General features: G+C 37.6%; 2 protein-coding genes and 1 non-coding gene across 4 annotated transcripts; 1 reads left to right on the plus strand and 2 right to left on the minus strand.

Annotated features, from left to right (window-relative positions):
* The first annotated feature begins 9,887 nt into the window (after positions 1-9,887).
* Positions 9,888-9,960, plus strand: Trnar-ucg. Its single transcript has one exon. It is a non-coding gene; the product is annotated as a tRNA-Arg (tRNA).
* Positions 9,961-13,994: 4,034 nt separating this feature from the next.
* LOC6498116 (coiled-coil domain-containing protein 28B) lies at positions 13,995-16,819 on the minus strand. 2 transcript variants are annotated; one of them, XM_001962070.4, is made up of 4 exons: positions 16,548-16,819; positions 16,225-16,474; positions 14,796-15,182; positions 13,995-14,734 (listed from the first exon to the last, which is right to left on the minus strand). In XM_001962070.4, exons 1-4 carry the CDS (start codon positions 16,674-16,676, stop codon positions 14,514-14,516), a joined length of 987 nt encoding a protein of 328 aa, XP_001962106.3. In that variant the 5' UTR covers positions 16,677-16,819; the 3' UTR covers positions 13,995-14,513. The 2 variants fall into 2 exon arrangements, with proteins under 2 accessions (XP_001962106.3, XP_032307577.1); XM_032451686.2 differs by having other exon boundaries at positions 14,796-14,873; positions 16,548-16,817.
* Positions 16,820-16,884: 65 nt separating this feature from the next.
* LOC6498115 (cytochrome c oxidase subunit 7A1, mitochondrial) lies at positions 16,885-17,483 on the minus strand. The gene is made up of 3 exons (XM_001962069.4): positions 17,342-17,483; positions 17,139-17,209; positions 16,885-17,081 (listed from the first exon to the last, which is right to left on the minus strand). The coding sequence occupies exons 2-3, from the start codon at positions 17,181-17,183 to the stop codon at positions 16,938-16,940; spliced, it is 189 nt and encodes a 62-aa protein (XP_001962105.1). The 5' UTR covers positions 17,184-17,209; positions 17,342-17,483; the 3' UTR covers positions 16,885-16,937.
* Between the last annotated feature and the right edge of the window lie 1,949 nt (positions 17,484-19,432).

Here is a 19,432-nt window from a genome sequence, read left to right on the forward strand (position 1 = left end):
GGGAATTCCACACAAAAGTATGTAGTACTTGTCACCTATGGCTTATTAGGATGATTGGACAAAATTGTATACCACTGATAGGAGCCCCGATTATGTTATGTTTGAGAATTATAGAGCTTTACTTGACTTTGTAGATAAGAAAATACCTGGAACTGTAATCACTTTCCGATAATTTTTCTACTATTTTAAATAATTATGTCTACCCCCCCGATTGGTAGACTTTTTTTTTGTGTAATACAAAGCGATTTTTGAGGTGCTAGCTGATATGTGTTTTCGATCCCATAAATCTTGAGATCCATTGGATCCAAAAAAAAAAAAAAAAAAAAAGAAAACCAGTTGGCAATCTTTAATTATAAATTTGTTGGCTCGTTTCCGCTTCGTTGCGAGTGGAAATCTCTTCTCAGTTGGAAGTGGCAAGTGGGATAGGGCACCGGGCAGGGGGTATCCTCATCAGGTTGGTCTAAAGATGCGCTCAGTTGCACTGCATCCGCTTTGGGTCGAGTCGCCTCAGTTGGTTAACCAGTTTCTCCCTCCGGGCCAGCGTTGACATTTCAAGTCAAATGCCCATAAACGGCCGACCAGCCGACCAGCCGTAAGACCCCGCCCACGCCACTTTACCGCCCTCCCATAAGCCAGTTCCGTAGAGATGACACTGAGAGAAATAAATCTTAAAATTATTCTCCCTGAAAATTAAGAAAGTAAACTATTGGTGTATGAACTTCTGAAAAGTCTCCTTCTTAACTTTAAAACTTAAATTAAAATCTGTATTTTTTTCAGTGTATTACCCTGGTGTCTTTCCCATCGATAGTTACTAAAGACGATGACGTTGTTTCAAGTGATCATCATCATCATGAGGAAAAACAACAACCATGATAGCAACGATCACTGGCCCAAATTAGTAGCTTCGGTCATGGTGCGTCGCCCCAGCGGGAAATAGGGCTCTCCGAGCGGTAGAGAAGGTGTAGGCGGAGGAAGAAGAGGAACTGCCGCCGATGAGGATCGGACTCGGGGGTCAGAGTTCAAATAGTCGTCCAATTGAGCCAATCAGCCTTTGTACGTCTGTATTTTTTTTATTTATTTTTTTTTGTCATTGCAATGCAAGCAGTTTACTTCTGGTATGTCACCTCCCACTTGTCCATACCCCTCAGGCCTTTATAGTATATTTTATTTTTTTTTAGAAATTTATCCTAAGATTTCTAAGAGTTATGCAGAGAAAAAAAATAGGAGCTTTAAATAAGTATAAAAATATAATAATAACAATTCTAAATTCAAAGAAGCCTTTACTATTTTCTCTAGAAAACAGTAATTAATCATCTTAAATTTTAAAATATTTTTTTTCTGTGCATAGATAGTCACAGCTTTTAGTTTTTAGTTCGATGCCTAAGTGCAGATAATTCATTAAAATAGAATGCCAATGTCCAGAGTCCCCAAGTGGCATCCACTTGTACTCCCTAAGAATCAGACACCAAAACACAGATATAGTCGCACTATAATATATATATAAAGTATATGCTGCCAGACAGTCAGCGATTTGATATATGCCCTGCACTATATGGTATATATATGGTGGTATAGTCCCAGATCTATAAATAAATCTGGTCATAGCCCCAACAAAGTCGTCCGTCTCCCGATGCGGAAGTATTTCCAGACGCGAATACCGCCTATTTAGTTTTTTTTTTGTTGCGCCCCCCTTTTTTTTGATTTGTTGTTGGTAATTTGCCAATTACTAAAAGGCAACCAGGGGCGTAGAGTCAAGGGGGTATCCTAAGGTGGGCATCATGTCTGGAGCGGATATACATATGTTGGAAAGAAAATGGCTTTTCCAACGAAAGAAAATGTTTATGAAGCTACTTGGAAATTTAAGATGAAGTCATAATTATTTACTTAACATTTTATTTAAATTTATAAAATTTTTTATTACAGAGTGTGCTCATTTATTATCTATCTAATAAAAATTATACGATTAGAAATCACTAAAAAATGTGTATGATTCATTTGTGTTTCCTAATGAATCATCAAAAGGTTCTATAATTTCAATCTAATCTTAAAATCAAATAAAGACTCTACAATAATGATTAACTTTTACTTTTTTTTATGAATTGTTCTCCAAAATTAGCCAATTATTTTTAAAGGAATCTCCCTTATAGTTGATCCTTTTTCAGATTAAAGAGGATGTACCGGAACATACAACTTTTCCACCCCCCCCCCATTAGATCCCGAGGCGATCGCCCTGGTAACCACCCACATAATATTTCGTAATTTGTAAGGATTAGTCAGGAAGAAGGCAGTGGCAGATCCTTTTTCGTTACAGTTGTTCCCTTAACTGATCTGAATTGAATTGAATTGTGTCCCTCTTCGATTTCAACTGAAAAGGATATTACGCAGAGATCCTGTTGAGTAGTCTCTCGACCTGAATTCGATCCTTTGGCCTAATTGTTACACATTCCCCTTCGCCCACAATGGATAATTGTAAGATTTTTGCCGCCAATACACGCATTAAGGATCTCCCTGTAGTCCCTTAACAGTTGGTCCCCGACAAATCCGTGTCTGCAGGATATGAAATGTGCACCCCGGCAGCTACACAACAAAAAAAAAAATAGAAAGAAAGAAAGAAGAAACCGTGGGAAACCTGCTGGAGTTATTAAGGAAGAGAGTGTCAAGAACAAAAGACGGGAACGGAATCGAGTAGTCGGAGGATTGGTCGGAGGATCGTGGTGGAACGCTCAAATATCGATCTTCCCGACAGCACTTCGTTGGCGACGATTTCTGGTCAGGATTATGGCAGCCCAGAATCGTTCCAATTTAGCGCCCAAACGAAGAGCAGCCAAGCAAAACGACCGCAGGGATAAGCCAAAAAAATATGATCGAATTGGGTATTACCTATGATATTGGATAATTCAAAATTAGGTATAATATTTTTTAAGAAAATATATGAATTATTACCAATTAAAATTCAAAGTATATGTCTAATTTTTAAAACACAAAGTAATACAAAAATTAGTAATTATTCCTAAATTCCAAAACCAATCTTTCGATTCTAGGATCTCCTTTATCGTTTTTAAACCTTGTTTTTGGTTCTTAATAGAATAAAATAATAATATTATATTCATTTATAATATATTTAGGATCTCCTTTTGTTTTTTAAACCTTATTTTAAGGTTCCTAATAGAATAAATAATATAATAAAAAATAAAAAAAGAAAAATAGTAATATTTAAAATAATATATCTCTTTCGAAACCTTGTTTTGTGTTTCTTAATAAATATAAAATATATAATATAATAAAATAAGAATATTATAATAATCAGTAATTTATTTAGAATGTCCTTATCTTTTTTAAACTTTGTTTTATGGTTCTTAATAGAATAGAAATTATAATAAAAAGTAAAAAAAAAAGAAAAATAGTAGTATTTAGGATGTCCATATCTCTTTTTAAACCGTGTTTTATGTTTCTCAATTGAATAAAATATAATTTTTTTTATTTTTAGCTTCTATATTAAATCATTTATCATAAAAGTAATCTAACTCAAGTTACAAACGCACTGTTATCCTTATATTCCTTGACTTGTATGCCAAACTAATGGGCCTGAAATCCCAAGTGTGCACTTAAGGGATGAAAAAAGTGATCACAGATCGAAGAGCCATTCCACAAGTGTTGTTGGTAGGTTGCACACTCTCCTACTTATCACTGTATAGGTGTATCTATGTGTGTTTAAGTGAGTGTGTATAAGTGTGCGTGTCGAGAGCACCTTACCACAAGAACGCAGTGCAAATGATGGTGAAAGGTTTCAGGTTTCAGGTTCCCCGACGGATGTCGATGTACTATCTATACACTTTAAACAATTTTTATTTAAAAGTGCTTAGGATTCTTCAAAAAACTGCCATACGATATCAGAAAATATATTTATTTCTTATTATTATTTTTTTTTAAATAGTAAATCATATATTTTTAATAAATAAAAATTCTTTAAATATTTAAAATAAAGTGTAGTGTTATATATTACAGATGGTAATTCAGCTGGTTCCGTGATCGACGGTTTTGGGGTGAATTTGAGTCTTAAAACTCATAGGGAAGTGTCTCAGGGAGGGCCATTGTGCAACGGAGATTCGATATGTGGCCGGGATCCGATCCTGCCAGACAGGATAAACACAAACACAGAGAACCCCCATGCCAGCCATCCTCCTGTTTCACTGTTTGGCTTCTCATTGGCATTGCCGGAATGTGGAAATCTTTATCAATTAAATAATCGCTGCACACAAAAAAAAGAGAAAAAGATATTGTATGAAAAGGGGCCTCATCATCATCAGCAGCTCAAGCCTAAAGGCAAAGATAGAAATTAGAGATGTAGATACAATGGCGGGTAAAAAGATAAGTCGTGGAGTTTTCCAAATTGTGGTTTTTATGAAGGTGTTTCATGAGGAAAATTCGGAAAAATGCCAGTCGAATATTATGTTTTGTAATTTAGAAGCAGATGCATAGGTGATTGAACTATAAATCGTTTGAGGTATTCCTCTTAAGGATCGGAAGAAAATTGTCCAAGATATGGGCATTTATGGTAACCTGGGATTATTCAAGGAGTTTATTCAGAAAAATTTGAAAAATATTGATATAAAATTTTGTTGTAAGGTTTTGATGCAGAATCATAGAGAATCGTTCTAGAAATCGTTTAAGGTATTCCTCTTAAGAATCGGATGCAAATTGTCCAAGATATCGTCATCCGAAGGGGCCATATAGGGAAATCTTGGATTTTGCAAGGGGTTCCATCAGAAAAATTTGAAAAAAAACGATCGAAAATTTCGGTATCAGATTTTGATGCAGAATGATGGGGAATCAATCTAGAAATCGTTTAAGGTATTCCTTTTAAGGATCGGATGAAAATTGTCTTAGAAATGGTCATCCTAGGGGGCCATATATGAAAATCCTGTATTCTATAAGGGGTTCCATCAGAAAAATTTGAAAAATATCGATACAAAATGTTGATCCCAGGTTTTTATGCAGATCTATAGAGATTGATCTAGAAATCTTTTAAGGTATTCCTTTCAAGGATCGGATGAAAATGGTCCAAGATATGGTCATCCCAGGAGGCCATATATGGAAATCCAGGATTATACAAGGGGTACCATCAGAAAAATTTGAAAAATATCGATCGAATATTTTATTGTGAGGTTTTGATATAGATCGATGGGGAATCGTTCTAGAAATCGTTCATGATATTCCGTTTAAGGATCGGATGAAAATTGCCCAAGATATGGGTATGATTTTTGGCCATATTCTCAAAATTTTATAAACGTCTGTCAATTCCGCTCTGGGGCAGTGGGATTGGATATAAAATTCTTAAAATTCCCCTTTGTTCTCAAGATTCTATTTTGTTGACTGAAAGTATCAAATTAGAGGAAGAAATAGGATGGAGGATAGAACGGCCTATGGTTGATGTTGCACGCACATTACTCGTATATTGGAGGAGGGGGCAGCCTGGAAAATGTGCCCAACATCCGCTCATCTTCGGTTCGGCTCCGGTCTTCTTCGATCTCTTCGAGCGTTTCTTGGAAATCGTTTAAAACCAGAACAACAATAGCAACAACAATATGTGAAAGATTGAACGTTCCGAAGCGTGGAAATGGCAGCAAATGAGAAGCTGGCTGGCTAGCTGGCTGGATGGCCAGAAGGAACACACACTCCAAATGAAAATGCTGTGTAATTAATTACGAAGACTCAGGATCGCTGCGGGGTTTGAAAAAAAAAAAAAAGATTGTAAATGTCTGGGAGTAGGGGGGTTCTTTGTGGAACAAAGACCTGCTGCAGCAGGTTCAAAAATTCAATATCGAGTGGCCTGAGAACCTTCTAAAAAAAAAGTAAAAAAAAATGGGAAAGGAACTGTAAGAAAAGGAAGTCATCCTTCCTAGCACATGGCTTATCGACTCTAATGGCACAATGGGGAATTACACATGAAAACCGATCGTTAAAAAATATAAATTTCCCATTTTACGATCAGGCCTAACACTTGGAAACTGTTAGGTTTTAATTGAAAATCTTGCTATACTTTTATGATTTTTTGACTCTAAACAATTAGATAGGAAACACTTTGGTTTTGGAGGTGTAGAGGAAGTGTTTTTAATGGTATATAGGATAGAATAGTCTAAAGAATTTTCACGGTTTTTGAAACTGTGATTTTTAGGCAAATTTGAATACAGAAAATAGAGAAATTTCAAAATATTAAAGTTAAAATCATAAGTTATAGCTTATAGATATGTATGTATCTTTTCTTTTCCAACAAAAATTTTATCTAAGGAGATAACTAACTACAAATTAATTACAATTTTAAACCCACAATTACTCTACATTTTTATGGGAAATAATTTCTACATTAATTCTGTTTTTTATTCAACAAAATTTTCCCATATCTCTATACAAAGTCAAAAACTGTCTACAACTTCAATCAGGCAACGAACCAAAACCGAGTAACTAATCACTGAACCGTAAATTAAATTCCCATAAATTCCCATAAAGAAAATCGAGCAGGTTGATCGATCCTCAATGTCTGCCTGGTAAACGATCACTTGATCCTCGATATCGGTCACCTAATGGGAATCTCGGCTCGAAACTTTAATGAGGAAGCATAAAAACAAAAAAAAAAGAGTCAGACATTCAACCAAAAACTCGGTAGGCAGTCAAACGGATCAGTTACATGTTGTCCGTACTCCCTGGGCACCGAAACCCGCCTCCACCTCCTTTACTTTTGCATTTTTCCTGCACTTTACCCGATCGTCTCAACCTGATTGCCCACCCACATAATCCAGAGACGAAGCCCAGAGAGTTTCGCATTATTTTTTTTTTGTATTTTATATATTTTGTTGGTTCAGTAACGTTGAGACTTTCAGGCACGGCAGGCCACTACACTGGAAGATAATATAGGGGGTTTTCCTGGAGATTAATGAGAGATAGAAGTACTCATAAAATAATACTTAAAGTACTTTGCATATTAATAAGTCCTATCTCTAAGTAATAATAAATAATAAGTACATACATATACAATTTTTGAAACAAATTTATATGAGTTTTGTATTTATAATTATTATAAAATAATATTTAATTAATATTTTCATCAAAATTTATAAGCTTTTAATATTCTGTAGTCTGTTTACTGATCCTTAACCTTTATTAAAAACAGTAATATGATTGTAACTTCCTATTTAAAGCTCTTATTTTAAAAATAACCCATTTTTTATTAAATAAAATATATATAGAATTAATTTTTCCCTGTGTTAGTTCATAAATGTTAAATTGATTGAGGCATATTGCCGACATATCGCGATGTTGTCTCGATTATATAACTTCCTCAAGCTGCCTCCGCCAGAGACCAGAGACCAGAGACTCGAGACTCAAAAAACCTAAAACTCAAAACACAAGACTCAAGACACAAACTCTCCAAAGGCGGCGGCGGCGGCGGCGCTGGCGGTGGCAAAAAGGCAAAAGTGTTACAGACACGCTACCGTCTAACCGTCTAACGATACGGAATCCGAGATGTGGGTACCCATACCACCATACTACCCATATCTTGTATTCCGATTTGGGGCTTCCAACTCTCCGCCGACACCCACTGCCTTACATTCATAATCTATTTTGCCACTCAGTGGGGGCGGGGAGAAAGGTGCGGAGAAAGGGGCATGGACAGAGGGAGACAGCATCCGGAATCGTTATGCCAAAAATGAAAAGAAAAGAGCAGAAATATGAGAGGTAAGTGGAGTTTATAGATATATTTTAATACACTATTCATATTAGAAGACTTAAGGTTAAAAAATAAATTAATTGTTATAATTATTATTAATCTATGTATATATAAATTGAAATTTAAAATCTAATTCTTGTATTTTTAATATTAAATTTCCCTCTATAACCCCTTATAAAAGTGCATCCATAACTGAAAAACTTGAAGAATTCAGGTTTGCAATGCGGTAATGCCTTGGAAGATGCATCTACAAGATGGCAACCTGTCTGAAGACCCGGGAGAAGAGTGGAGATCGGTGAGGAGCTGGTCCAGCACTCAGCCAGTGGGTCGTCTTCAAGTCAAAGTCCAAGTCGAATGTGGTTGTGGATCTCTGTCAGTTTCAGCGACTTCTGCACTCCGCACATGTCCCATAAATGGAAAAAATGTGGTGTGATGCGGATGGGGATTGGGATTGGCGGAGAAGATGCCAAAGAAGAAGAAGAAACCAATGTTTCCAGCTACTGTTCCAGTGTTCCACATTCGGATTACGGAAATATCTGCAGTGACAACAGGTCGTGGACAGGTGGGGTCCGGTTCAGATTCAAACGGGGGGATCGGATCGGTTTTCTCACCATTTCTTCTTAGCCTGACCCGCAATGGATGGTCAAAGTGCACTACAAAAATAATATTCTTCTAATTCAAATTTTAATAAAGAAATTAAGGAAATAAATCAATGAGTTAGGATAAGAAAATCTCCTGTAAACTTTGTCCTAAAAAAAATTAATATAGAAATAATAGACTTCCATATTTCTTCCCGTGTATTTAGTCACCTGTTCTTCTCCTCTTTTTATTTTTTTTTTTTTTAGCCACTCGAATGATCGCCTTTTAGCCTCCGTTGCGGTTCTCAACAACTTTCACCTTTCACGTAATCTGACGAAGCCGAACAAATCTTTTTTGCGGGCCAGACCAGGCCAGACCAGACCAGAGAAGACCAGGCTTTCTCAGACCAGCGACGGAACGGATCTTGGCGGCGGATCCGATGGAAGATTCATTTATTGTCGCTGCTATTTGCCAATTGACCATTTCCAGCTTGGAGGAACTCAATTACAGAGACCGCTCTCTTCGCATTTGGGATCTCTGTTTATGGTCCAGGCATCCATTGCATCTAGCGGTACATTGGCCATAAGATTGGCCAAACATCTCTTGTAGACTCCGGACGAGGCTACCTGGCTGGCCAATCATTGAGGTAAATTACATACCCCATATAGGAGGAGGAGGGGATAGCTAGTAGCTACTACCAATCGATCCGGTCCCGATTTGGGTAAGTGGAATCATTGGGAAATGCCAATCCCAATCCCAGGCAGGATGTAGCATCTTTCTAATTGCCTTGCAAGGGAAGTTGGTAATTTTTGACAGAAAATTTCATGGGATAACCTCATTTTATTTATTTATATTCTTAAAAAGTCATAAATTTTAAGAATAAAATTAAATATTTATTTATTAAATTCTTGCTTTCTTTTCTTAAAGATTTCTAAACTCTATCTTATATCTGTCACATCATATATCTTCCTTTTTGCCTCCGGAAATGGAACTTCTTCAGTTGTCCGGACTCCGCTCTCCGGACTAAGCTGCTCCGGACTCTCTTCCCTTCCCAAATACTGGGGCTGGTGAGAAAAATTAACTTTGCATGGAATTTAATTTACGTCCCAATGGGACGATGATTTCCGCTGCCAAAGAAGCCCAGGAGACCCAGAGAGATAGGGACAGGGATGCCGGTGTCCCAGAGACCGGAATCTCAAGTCCGGAGATGCAGTCCGGAGCAGCTGAGACGGAGGCTGATTCGGTTCCTGCTTTGCTCTGGGGCTGCTTCCGTCATTTCCTTGACGTAAAGGCTTCTTCTTCTACTGCCTTTCGCATTCCGTTTGCTATTTTCCGGCCACGAAGGGAGGGTGGGGGGGTGGTGAAAAGGAAAATGGGAAATGGGAAAGGAAAAGCAGGAAGCAAAGTGCTGAAAGGGGAGAGAGAGGCCGGCGGCAACCGTCACGCTTCCTGCAGGATGCGACAACCCAGTCAGATGTCCAACTAAGCTTCACTTGAAAAAAATATTAGTATAGTTTATAAAATAATGGCATATGTGATAGAGTAATCTACATATAGAACATAAAACTCTCACATTTCAACTGACCGTGTGGCCTAATGGATAAGGCGTCGGACTTCGGATCCGAAGATTGCAGGTTCGAGTCCTGTCACGGTCGAATAGAAAGTATATTTTTTATTTATTATTTTTTATTTATATTATTTATTTTATTTACTATTATATTATAAAGGTTTTAATTTTATTTCTTAATTTAAAAAAAAATACCCATATATTTTAATAGAAAATAATTTTTTTTTGTCAGTTTTGAACTTGCCATCTTACGCTCGGCAGTGTCCTGGTCCCTCTGTGCTGTGTATGTCCTGTGTGTCCTGTTCCACTTGTGTGTACATTTCAACGCTGTCCTGGTTCACGTCCTGGTCTCCTGTCGCTGCTGTTTACCCGCTTTAATCAAACCCATCCAAATCCACATTCACGTCCATGTCCACGAAATGTTTTTTGCCTCCGCCGCCTCCTGTTCGGTTGTTTCCTGCCAACCGAACTCCTGCCCCGCCCCTGCCTCTGCCCCCCGCCATGCCACTCCAGCTGCCCTGATCCTTGCGTTGTCACTTCCTTGCAAATGCTGCAGCTTCCGTTTCCGGGATATAATGTTCATATTTTCGAGGACATTTTCAGGAAATAAAGTACGTCGCCCTCTGTTCGCCCTGTTTGCTGTGGGATAACGATAACAAACCACCCGCCGCACATTTCATTCCGCCCACCACCCGCCGCCCACTTGGCCCATTGCCCCGCCCACTAGTCACTTCCTCTTTGGATAGGGGAGTCCTGGCTCCTGGCAGGAAACTTTTTGCCTTTTGCCGTGTGCGCATTTATGCCAGCCCAACCGACAGAGCCCAGAGCTGTCAGTTGGCCTCCCAAACCCCAGACCAGACCAGACCAGACCACCCACGCGGCCCCATCTGTGCCTCCTCCACTCCTCCCCTCCTTGCTCTCTCTCCACATTTGTCGCCCATCGCCATCGTCCTTTCACTCTTCGCTTTTTGCTTCCGTAGTGGCAGCAACAGCAGCAGCAGCAGCAGGATTCAGGATTCAGGATGCAGGATGCAGAGCAGCAAGAGGAAGAGCCAGCCATTGGGGGACTGTGCGCCCGAGTCTGTTTGAATTTTGTCGCACTTCCTGTAGGTGGAAAAGCTTCGTGCGTCTTCCGCTTTTCCAGAGCTGCTCATCAGCAACGTAATTTCCGCACAACCCAGAGCCACCTCCATTTCTGTCCCTTTCGATGGCTTTCATTCTGAATCTTTCTTGCCACCTACTGGTGGCATTTTGGGGCTCATATCCAGGGTGGCCAGGATTAAGTCCAGACGGGGTTCTCTATAACATCTGAGACAGGCTTTAAGTTCTCACAACACTTGAAAAAGGGACTCTCAAGGAGCTATGAGATTAAGAGAGGGGATGGGATTATATTAGACATTTTAAGAAAATATTGTATATAATAAATAAATTTAACATATAAATTTTAAGACTATAAGGGTCTTAGAAATAGTTATACTTGAATATAATGTCTTCTCCCTTAAGTATCTTTTTTCAGAAATCCTTTTCCAAACACCAAAAAATAAATATTATCAGTAATAATTTCCATATTATTTATATATTTCTTATTAATACTTCCATAAAACCAGAAATATTTATTAAAATATTTTCTTAATGTGCAACAAGGTGCCGCAACACAGGAGTCAGAGTTCAGGTTAATGAAGTGCCCCGACAACGACCGTCGCATATCGGATTGCCCTTCTCGGGCAACAAGTGTTGCCTCCTATAACAAATACAAACAAACATATATATAGTATATAAAAAGCGACCCCACCTTAACCACCATTTGCCCTCAAACCTCATCGAGAAAGACCAGGTAACAAGCACTCCATTGTCCGCATTGGCAGTTCATCAAATTCTCATGTGACCAAGCCAAGTAAGTTCAATTCATTCGAAATTTGATATGCGCTTCACATATTTAATGACTTCTTTCGGTTCGGCCCGTCTTTACATAACACTCGGATTCGATGAACTGCCAACGATCCCAATCCTCAATCCCCCAATCCCCGATTCCCGATTCCCCGATCCCTGATCCCAATGCGATACGAATCGGATCCCGTATTGCACCCACCAAATGCTAAACCGCCACTGTGGCGCATTCCATACTGCAAGAAAATTTATGTTTTTAGAAATAGTTTTCAAAAGAATTTATAAAGAATATTTTTAAATAATTTGAATACATCCAAAGGTTCTAGAAGTATGTATATGGATTTTGAAAAATGTTCTGAACTTTTGAGAGAAACGTTTATAAAATTTTAAAGATATTTTCAAAAATAGATTTTTGAAACAGAAGTTAAAAACTGTATTATCTTTGAATATATTCTATTTTTCAAAAAACTTTTTTTTAAAAAGATATTTTATTTTGAAAAAGATAAGAAAAATTATCGGTTTTAAATTATGTTACTTTATTTGATACGATTTATTTAAATTTTAAAATATTTATTGAAAATATTATAAATCTCTAAAATCTTTGTTTTAAAAATTACCTACAATAAATCTTAAAAATTTTTCCCTGTGCTGGGATGGGCCTTGGTTAGGTTAAAATGCCGCGGATATTCCCCATTTCCATGTCCAATCCCAAACCGCCTCGAAAACCCCCTCTCCCAACCCATCCTTGCACGTGATGGAACGTGGATCCATGGACGCCGCCGTCGCCACCGCCGCCGCCACTGACGATGTGTGTGGAAGTGGCACTACCTGTGGCAGTGGCAGTGGCACTTGCAGCAATTTGGGATAGATGTTGGCGTGTTGCTTGTTTTGGGTTCTTTTGCTGCCCCATTCAGCCACGCCCTTGTCCGTTCGCCCCATGGCGGGCATTTGTATGCAGCGTAGCGGATGCGACGGTCCAAAGTGTTTATTTCTTCATTTTTTCGACGCAATTGCCGGAGACATGGAGATCGGAGACGGAGGCCCAAAGAATGCATCAAACCGCTAGGCAAAGAAGCCCAGAAGACCCAAGAGTTTCGGCGGCAGGCTTGGGGGCGAAAATAATTTTTAAAGAAAAGGGGGGAAAGTGGCGGCAACAAGTGGGAGAAGTGCACTGAGGAAAATATAAGATAGATATGGGAATAATTTGATTATTATAGGCTAGTTTAGTTTTTAAGACAATAAGGATTTAGATAATATCTTTCTTATAAGAATTTCTAATTTTTTCTAAACCATTTAGACTTACAAGATTATTTCTTATTAATATTAAATAATTAAAAGTAAAAGTTGGTTCAAAAGAATCTTTATTAAATGTATCTTAACCCCAATTATCCCCAAACTATCTCTCAGTGCACCGTTCTTGTTATTTGAAACCCGGATTTACACCAACATTAAAAAGAAAGAACGAGCAACAAATTACTTTTACCGATCACAGAAAAAAAAACTCAAGAAAAGAAAATAACAAAAAATAAAAATAAGAACAACAACCACACATGACAGAGATAACCTGGCTGCGACTGCGCAATGACAGGTAACAGAGAGGGGGTGGGGGCTACCAGGACACCATCTGAATACAAATTAATAAATTAAATTAAACAAAACGACGGAATAAAATTTCCTATGTACGAATGCACTTGTCCAAAGGTTCGTTTCTCACATTGTGGATATGCCCATCCCGGAATGGAAATTGTGCATGCAGAATGGAATCCGCGGTGGATTTCCCTACCTCTTTTATTACTTCTTCAAGAACTCTTCAAGAACCCCGCCCCCAGATTATGGGGCGGAATGGGGACGTCACCTTAATGGGTTTTGGGGAATTCCACTTCCTAAGAACCAAAAAACGACAAAATATTTTAGGTTTTCTAAGCGCCATTAAAATAAAAGAAAAAATTAACTATAAAATGATTTTTAAAATTTAATTATAATGTTATTAAATTGCATTTAGAAATAAGAAATATAAAAATACAATCTATAATCTCTAAAGCAAAATTTCCGTTTGAAATTAAATTAAACTTAAATTTCTTTTTAAAACATAAAATTATTCCCTTGAGTTTAAAATTTTCTCAAGAATACTTATCAATAATATTTATATTTATTTCCACTTTCCAAACTTCCGTTTCCTATAAAACCCCATTAAAAGAGTCATTAAGATTATTTAATTGAAACATTCATACAAAATGCTTTATAAAAATGATAACTTTAATAGGTTTCCGAGTTTCGTAAAAGTTTTTATGATTAAATGTGTTTATATTTATATTGCAAATATAACTATAACAAACAATAAGAGGGAACTAGTTTTCTTTTTCTTTCAAGTATTTCGAAGCCTGATAACCTGCAGCACACAAATCGAATCGAAATGAATTATTTTTAGCACCAATGTCTTGGCACCTTCTAATATATAATTTGCATAATTCTATTGCTATTGCTATTGGCTATGGCTATGCGAAGACAATCTAAATTAGTTTCACAATCACTGCGAGTTTGCTAAACTATTTAGCATTAAAAAGCCCATTGATCTCATCCACTTAAGAGTATAACTTAAAAATATTTACACAAAATACCAGGCTGCAACCTGCAAAAATCTTGCTAATCTCGTGTAAAAACCTTCACTAATTATTATTATTATTATTTTTTTTTTCGGTGTGCTCAGAGCCAGAGCAGGCGGTGTGGATCCCAGGCCTGCGGCTGGGCCAACTCTCAGAGACCCGTATGGCTGGTCTGGAGCTGCTCAATGGAAATGGATAGCTGTTCCAGGCGCTGCATCAACTGCAGCATATTCTCCTGCGCCTTGTTTGTGTTGAACTCGTTGCCGTGCTCCAGAGAATCCTCCTCGGCGGCAGCCAGCTCGAAATGCAATTTGGCCAGGCTCTCCTGCTGCTCCCGGATCTTGGTCATTTGATCCATCGTACAACCAGATCCTAAATATTATTAATAATTTATTAAAAATATTGAAATATTATTTTGAAATAATAAACTTACCAAATGCCTTCAGCTTGCCGGAATGGAAATCATCCAGTAATCCTAGGAGGGCTCTCTCCATATGCTTCACATCGGGAACTTCGGAGACAAAAGAATGATGTTTTATGGGACGATCGTCAAACTTTTCACTGTGGACACTGGCACTTGGCATCGATGCACTCGGATTCTTGCGACGCTGAGATCGCGGTGTATTTTGATTGCTATTATTATTATTGTTGTTGTTTGGTTTTGTGCTATCATTATTGTTATTATTATTGTTGTTGTGTTCTGGTGTTTTGTTGTTTTTGGTTGTCATGGAGGGATCTGGTGCCAGCCACTCGCTGCTCACCAAAGTGATGGCATTCAAGCTGCTAGCACTGCTGTGGGTGGGTGCCAAAGGATCGCTATCTGTTTATCGTCAAATCATACGAGGATATATGCAAATACAAATAATGATACGAAAATAAACACAAATTAAAAGTGAATAAATAAAATAATATAAAAAAACACAGATACAACATAAATTTTTACAAATATAAACGGATAATCTAAAGTGAGATTGGTTTTGGACATGAAAAGTGTACAAAATATTGAGGGAATATAAAGAAAAATATATAAAATAAAGTATACATACTATTTTGTATCTTTATATCTACTTAAATAATAAAATTCATTGTTTAAAAATAAAAAATACAAATACTATATGAAATAAATAACTCAAAAGTACAATAAATCTTGAAAAGTTAACAAAAAATCCAGTCGTTAAAACTCCTTTTTAACAAATCTTTACAAATATATACATTTTTAAACTTTTCCAATTATTAAATTCTTAAAACAAACTACAGCTACTGCCGTGAGAACCGAACCGATTGGGTCAGCGATTGGCAAAGGACAGAAAATGTCCTGCCGCCTTGTCAACTTTTTCGCACTGGGCGGCGAGCGCCGAGCCGAGGCTTGAAAGCTTGTAATTTCAATTATTAAAATTATAACCAATCCCATGCCGTGGGCTGCCGGCATTTATTTGTGCGTGGGTGTGGATGTGTGTGTGAAATGTAATGTATTCCGGCCATATGGACAGTAGAGAAAGTGCGTCATCGCCAGACAACTGGCCTTCGATAATGGTGATAGCCAGTAATTAGTCAAGTGTGCTTGCTATCAATAAAAGTGGATTAAATTGTGATGTTTTTCTGATTATGGTTTTTAAATCACAAAATCCTTATTGGTTAGTATCCTTTGGGGATCATAACTACCATATTTTAAATGGATATTTGATTAAAAACCATAAATAATTCATATTCTATGTAGTGATAACCCATTTTTTATGATTGTAGTCTTGTAAACATATAAGTTTTAAGTGAGAACCCTTCTTAGTACCAAAAACCGTGTCCACAGCTACTGAAATATAAATTGGGGGAACTGATGAGTAAATTTGTTTCACAATTAGACCCACCTTTGAGCAATTTTCGTGGTCGGGTCTTGAACTCGAATCGTTCGTCACCACCGCCACCTCCTCCACCACTGCCACCATGGGCCTGTGGGCGTGGCCGGCGCTCATTCACATATGTCACCTTGGTGGCCGTCGTTTGGCCCTGTCCCGGATTCTTATCCTTCTCCTTTTCGGATATGGTGCGCTCGATGGAACAGGATGCAGAATTTCTGCTGCGTGTTGTCTCTCCGCTGGATATGCCTTTTATTTTGATCTATAAAAGATGGAGAATCAGAGATTCTTGAACTATTTTGGGTGGGGAAGAAGTCATTTGCGGAAAATCTTACATTTGGTACGGCTGGCGAGGCGGGGGTTGGAGCTGATTTCGGTGCAGATTGGCTTTGGGCTTCCTCCTCAGTTTCCACATCATTTGGCACTAGTTTCTGGCGTTCCACCACTTCGTCGTTGGGCTCCATTATGTTCTGATTTTATATTACTTTTCTAAGATTTTTAAAAATCGAATAATAATGTGGAATGGAAATTTCTTTGTTTTTATTTTCCTCCCTTTTCAGTGTGACCAGAGCAGAATTCGTATCACTCCTCAAAATGTCATTCACAATAGACAAGCAGTGTTGCTCTACCTTTTGAAGGGAATAATTCAGTATGGCGGGTCATTTAAAACAATTTTTTACATGGATATGATTTTATTTAATCAAATGTATACACAAAAGCTTAATTTAAGCCTTCTTCTTGGTGAAGCCCATGGTGTAGACTAAATGGACAAAGCTGATGACGCCAATACCACAAAGTCCAGCAGTAATACCGAATAAGATCTTGTCAGCGGGTCCACCTTTCAGGAAAACTGGCAGTTCATTGACGGCCTTTGAAACATATTATTAATTAATAGATTTTTTTAAATATAAATCTGACAAACTTACCTGGAAAACCTTCATTTTGTTGGACAGTCCCTCGGGCAGCGCCATAATCGTTTAGATTTGTTATGTAATTGCTGCAATTAGTTAAAGCAATTAAAATTATCTTTTTTAGTCTTTATTATATTTTATTTAATATCTTTGGAGTATTTAATATTTAATGTAGTTAATTGTTGTTAATAAATGGTTTAATTATTAACATCACTCACCTCTAAACGCAAGTGCGACAGTTTACGATTTGCACTTTATTTTCTGCAATGTCTTGTAAGTTTTAAAAATAGAATCATTCACAGATGATTTTCAGATGAAGGGAATTTAAAAAAATGCACTTAAAGAGTTGTCAGGTTAAGAAAAGAATTGATTTTTTTAATGGATAAAATTTTGTAAAATATTACATTAAAACTATTCTATATTTACTATTTATCTAAATATTTTTAAATTTGTTTCTGTTAAACAGTATACAGTGCTATAAATATTAAATAGTATTCTTAAAATCTTAACAGGACGTTACAACATTTAGGTCCTTTAATACCAATTTGAAACTCCGCGGGCTAAGCTAGAATCTGTAAAATAAAATTATTTATGTTATTTTAGAAAGTATATCTTTTAAATAGACTTATTTGATAACCAACTCAATCACAAAACAACAAATAGAGACCCTCTTATCATATAGACAATATTTATACCACATTTAAAATAATTCAAATTCGCGCGGGCTAACATTAAAAATACAAATCTTACAATAAAAAACAACAATCATTAAATTAAACAAATATTTAGTATGAGTAATTAAAACTAAATCCAAGCCGAAAAAAATAAGACATAAAATACCCAGAAATATGAAGCTCCAAGCCCGGGAAATGAAAGAAACTTTTCAAATATAACTGCCGGAAGTTTGAAATTGTTCGCCGCCGTTCTCCCCGAGCGAGCGAGCGCGGAACGTCGTGTACCCGATTTATACGTTCCGCGCTATTTTGGCTTTTTGTGAATTTTTCAACAGGAGCTCAGCGAAAAAAGCTCAACGATTGCGCTGCTCTTGCACTATTCGTTTTTACGGCCACACCGGATTCCCAGCACTGGGCCAGAGCAGGACGGCACCATGGGGGGCGTGTCAAAAGCTAAGCACATCTGTCGTACTGCTCACACACGCTGGCAAAAGCATCGGATGGAAAAAGCACTTGGGGATATCCGCCACCTAACGGTCTATGGGAGCCTGGTGGGGATTACAATAATTCTACACCGAATGAGTGATTTTCGGGGACTCGGTGTTGCCGCCGCCGTTGCATTCGTTGTGCGTGCAGTTTCTGCGGATACAACGAAAGAGGACGATGCGGGTGGTTCCCCGCTTTTCGGAATATTTTGTATTTCAGTAGGACGGTTTCCTGTATCTTACAGATATTATCACAAAATTCGGCGCAAAGTTTGCCATTTTGGGAGAAATTCGTATAACTTTCTAATCATTTTGATTTAAAATGTTTTTTTGTTAGTGTGCTTTATGGCATATGAGCAATATCTCCACTGGGACTTGCAGTTTCAGATTTGTTTTTGAGATATTTGTGGTTTTAAATATATTATTAAAATTATAATTACTGAATAAAATTGAGATCGTAATAACTGATAGTAAAAAACAATTAATTAGAAAGTATCTTGCTCAATAAATTCAAAGAATCTCTCGCAATTAAGAAGACAATTAAGATAATTACAAAGTTCAGTGTCCTATATCTTTTTATCTTGACAGCCTTTATTTAATATATATATTTTGGGAAAAGTCTTTCGCCTTGAGAGGTTTTCAAATTAATGTAGTCAAGCAAATGAATAAATACTTTTCTTTATAATACCCCCTAAAAAGCTGTTTAAGCTCTCCACCGAAAATAAGTATATATGAAACGTAGAACGCTTACGCTGCCGGCTCGGATCGGTTGACCCAGCCGCTTGCGCTTCCGAACCCCCGGCATCCTCGAGCCCTCGAGCATCATCGACCTGTTTCAAAACAAATACATATCGCCCTGCTAAAGCCTTCGACGATTTTCAGCGCCCAGTACAAGAACTTTCAAAATCGTAGCTTCCATGTGAAATTAACTTGCCAAAGTTGCGAGGCGGCCGCTTTTTGGTATTCCGAAACAAAACTTGAAAAAAGTTAAATCTGTCAAGTTCGCCTCCGAGTGCTTTTTATAAAAATATATACAAACATCATCAGCTGGCGGGGGACTGACGAGGCGGGAGGGTCTTTGGGGATATTCCCGGGTTCTTCTCGGGTTCGGTTGTCTTTTTTGGGGGCTCCAATCTAGCCCTCGCTTGCT

The sequence above is a fragment of the Drosophila ananassae genome, chromosome 3R, assembly GCF_017639315.1.
Source record: "Drosophila ananassae strain 14024-0371.13 chromosome 3R, ASM1763931v2, whole genome shotgun sequence".
NCBI lineage: Eukaryota > Metazoa > Arthropoda > Insecta > Diptera > Drosophilidae > Drosophila > Drosophila ananassae.

Bases quoted from the DNA above. Each gene is read 5' to 3' on its own strand.
- LOC6498116 (XM_001962070.4), bottom strand. From the start codon at position 16,676: ATGGAGCCCAACGACGAAGTGGTGGAACGCCAGAAACTAGTGCCAAAT. The intron at 16,475-16,547 runs GTAAGATTTTCC...CATCTTTTATAG, and splicing joins CCTCGCCAGCCGTACCAAAT to ATCAAAATAAAAGGCATATC. The intron at 14,735-14,795 runs GTAAGTTTATTA...AATAATATTTAG, and splicing joins CGGCAAGCTGAAGGCATTTG to GATCTGGTTGTACGATGGAT.
- LOC6498115 (XM_001962069.4), bottom strand. From the start codon at position 17,183: ATGGCGCTGCCCGAGGGACTGTCCAACAAAATGAAGGTTTTCCAG. The intron at 17,082-17,138 runs GTAAGTTTGTCA...TATGTTTCAAAG, and splicing joins ACAAAATGAAGGTTTTCCAG to GCCGTCAATGAACTGCCAGT.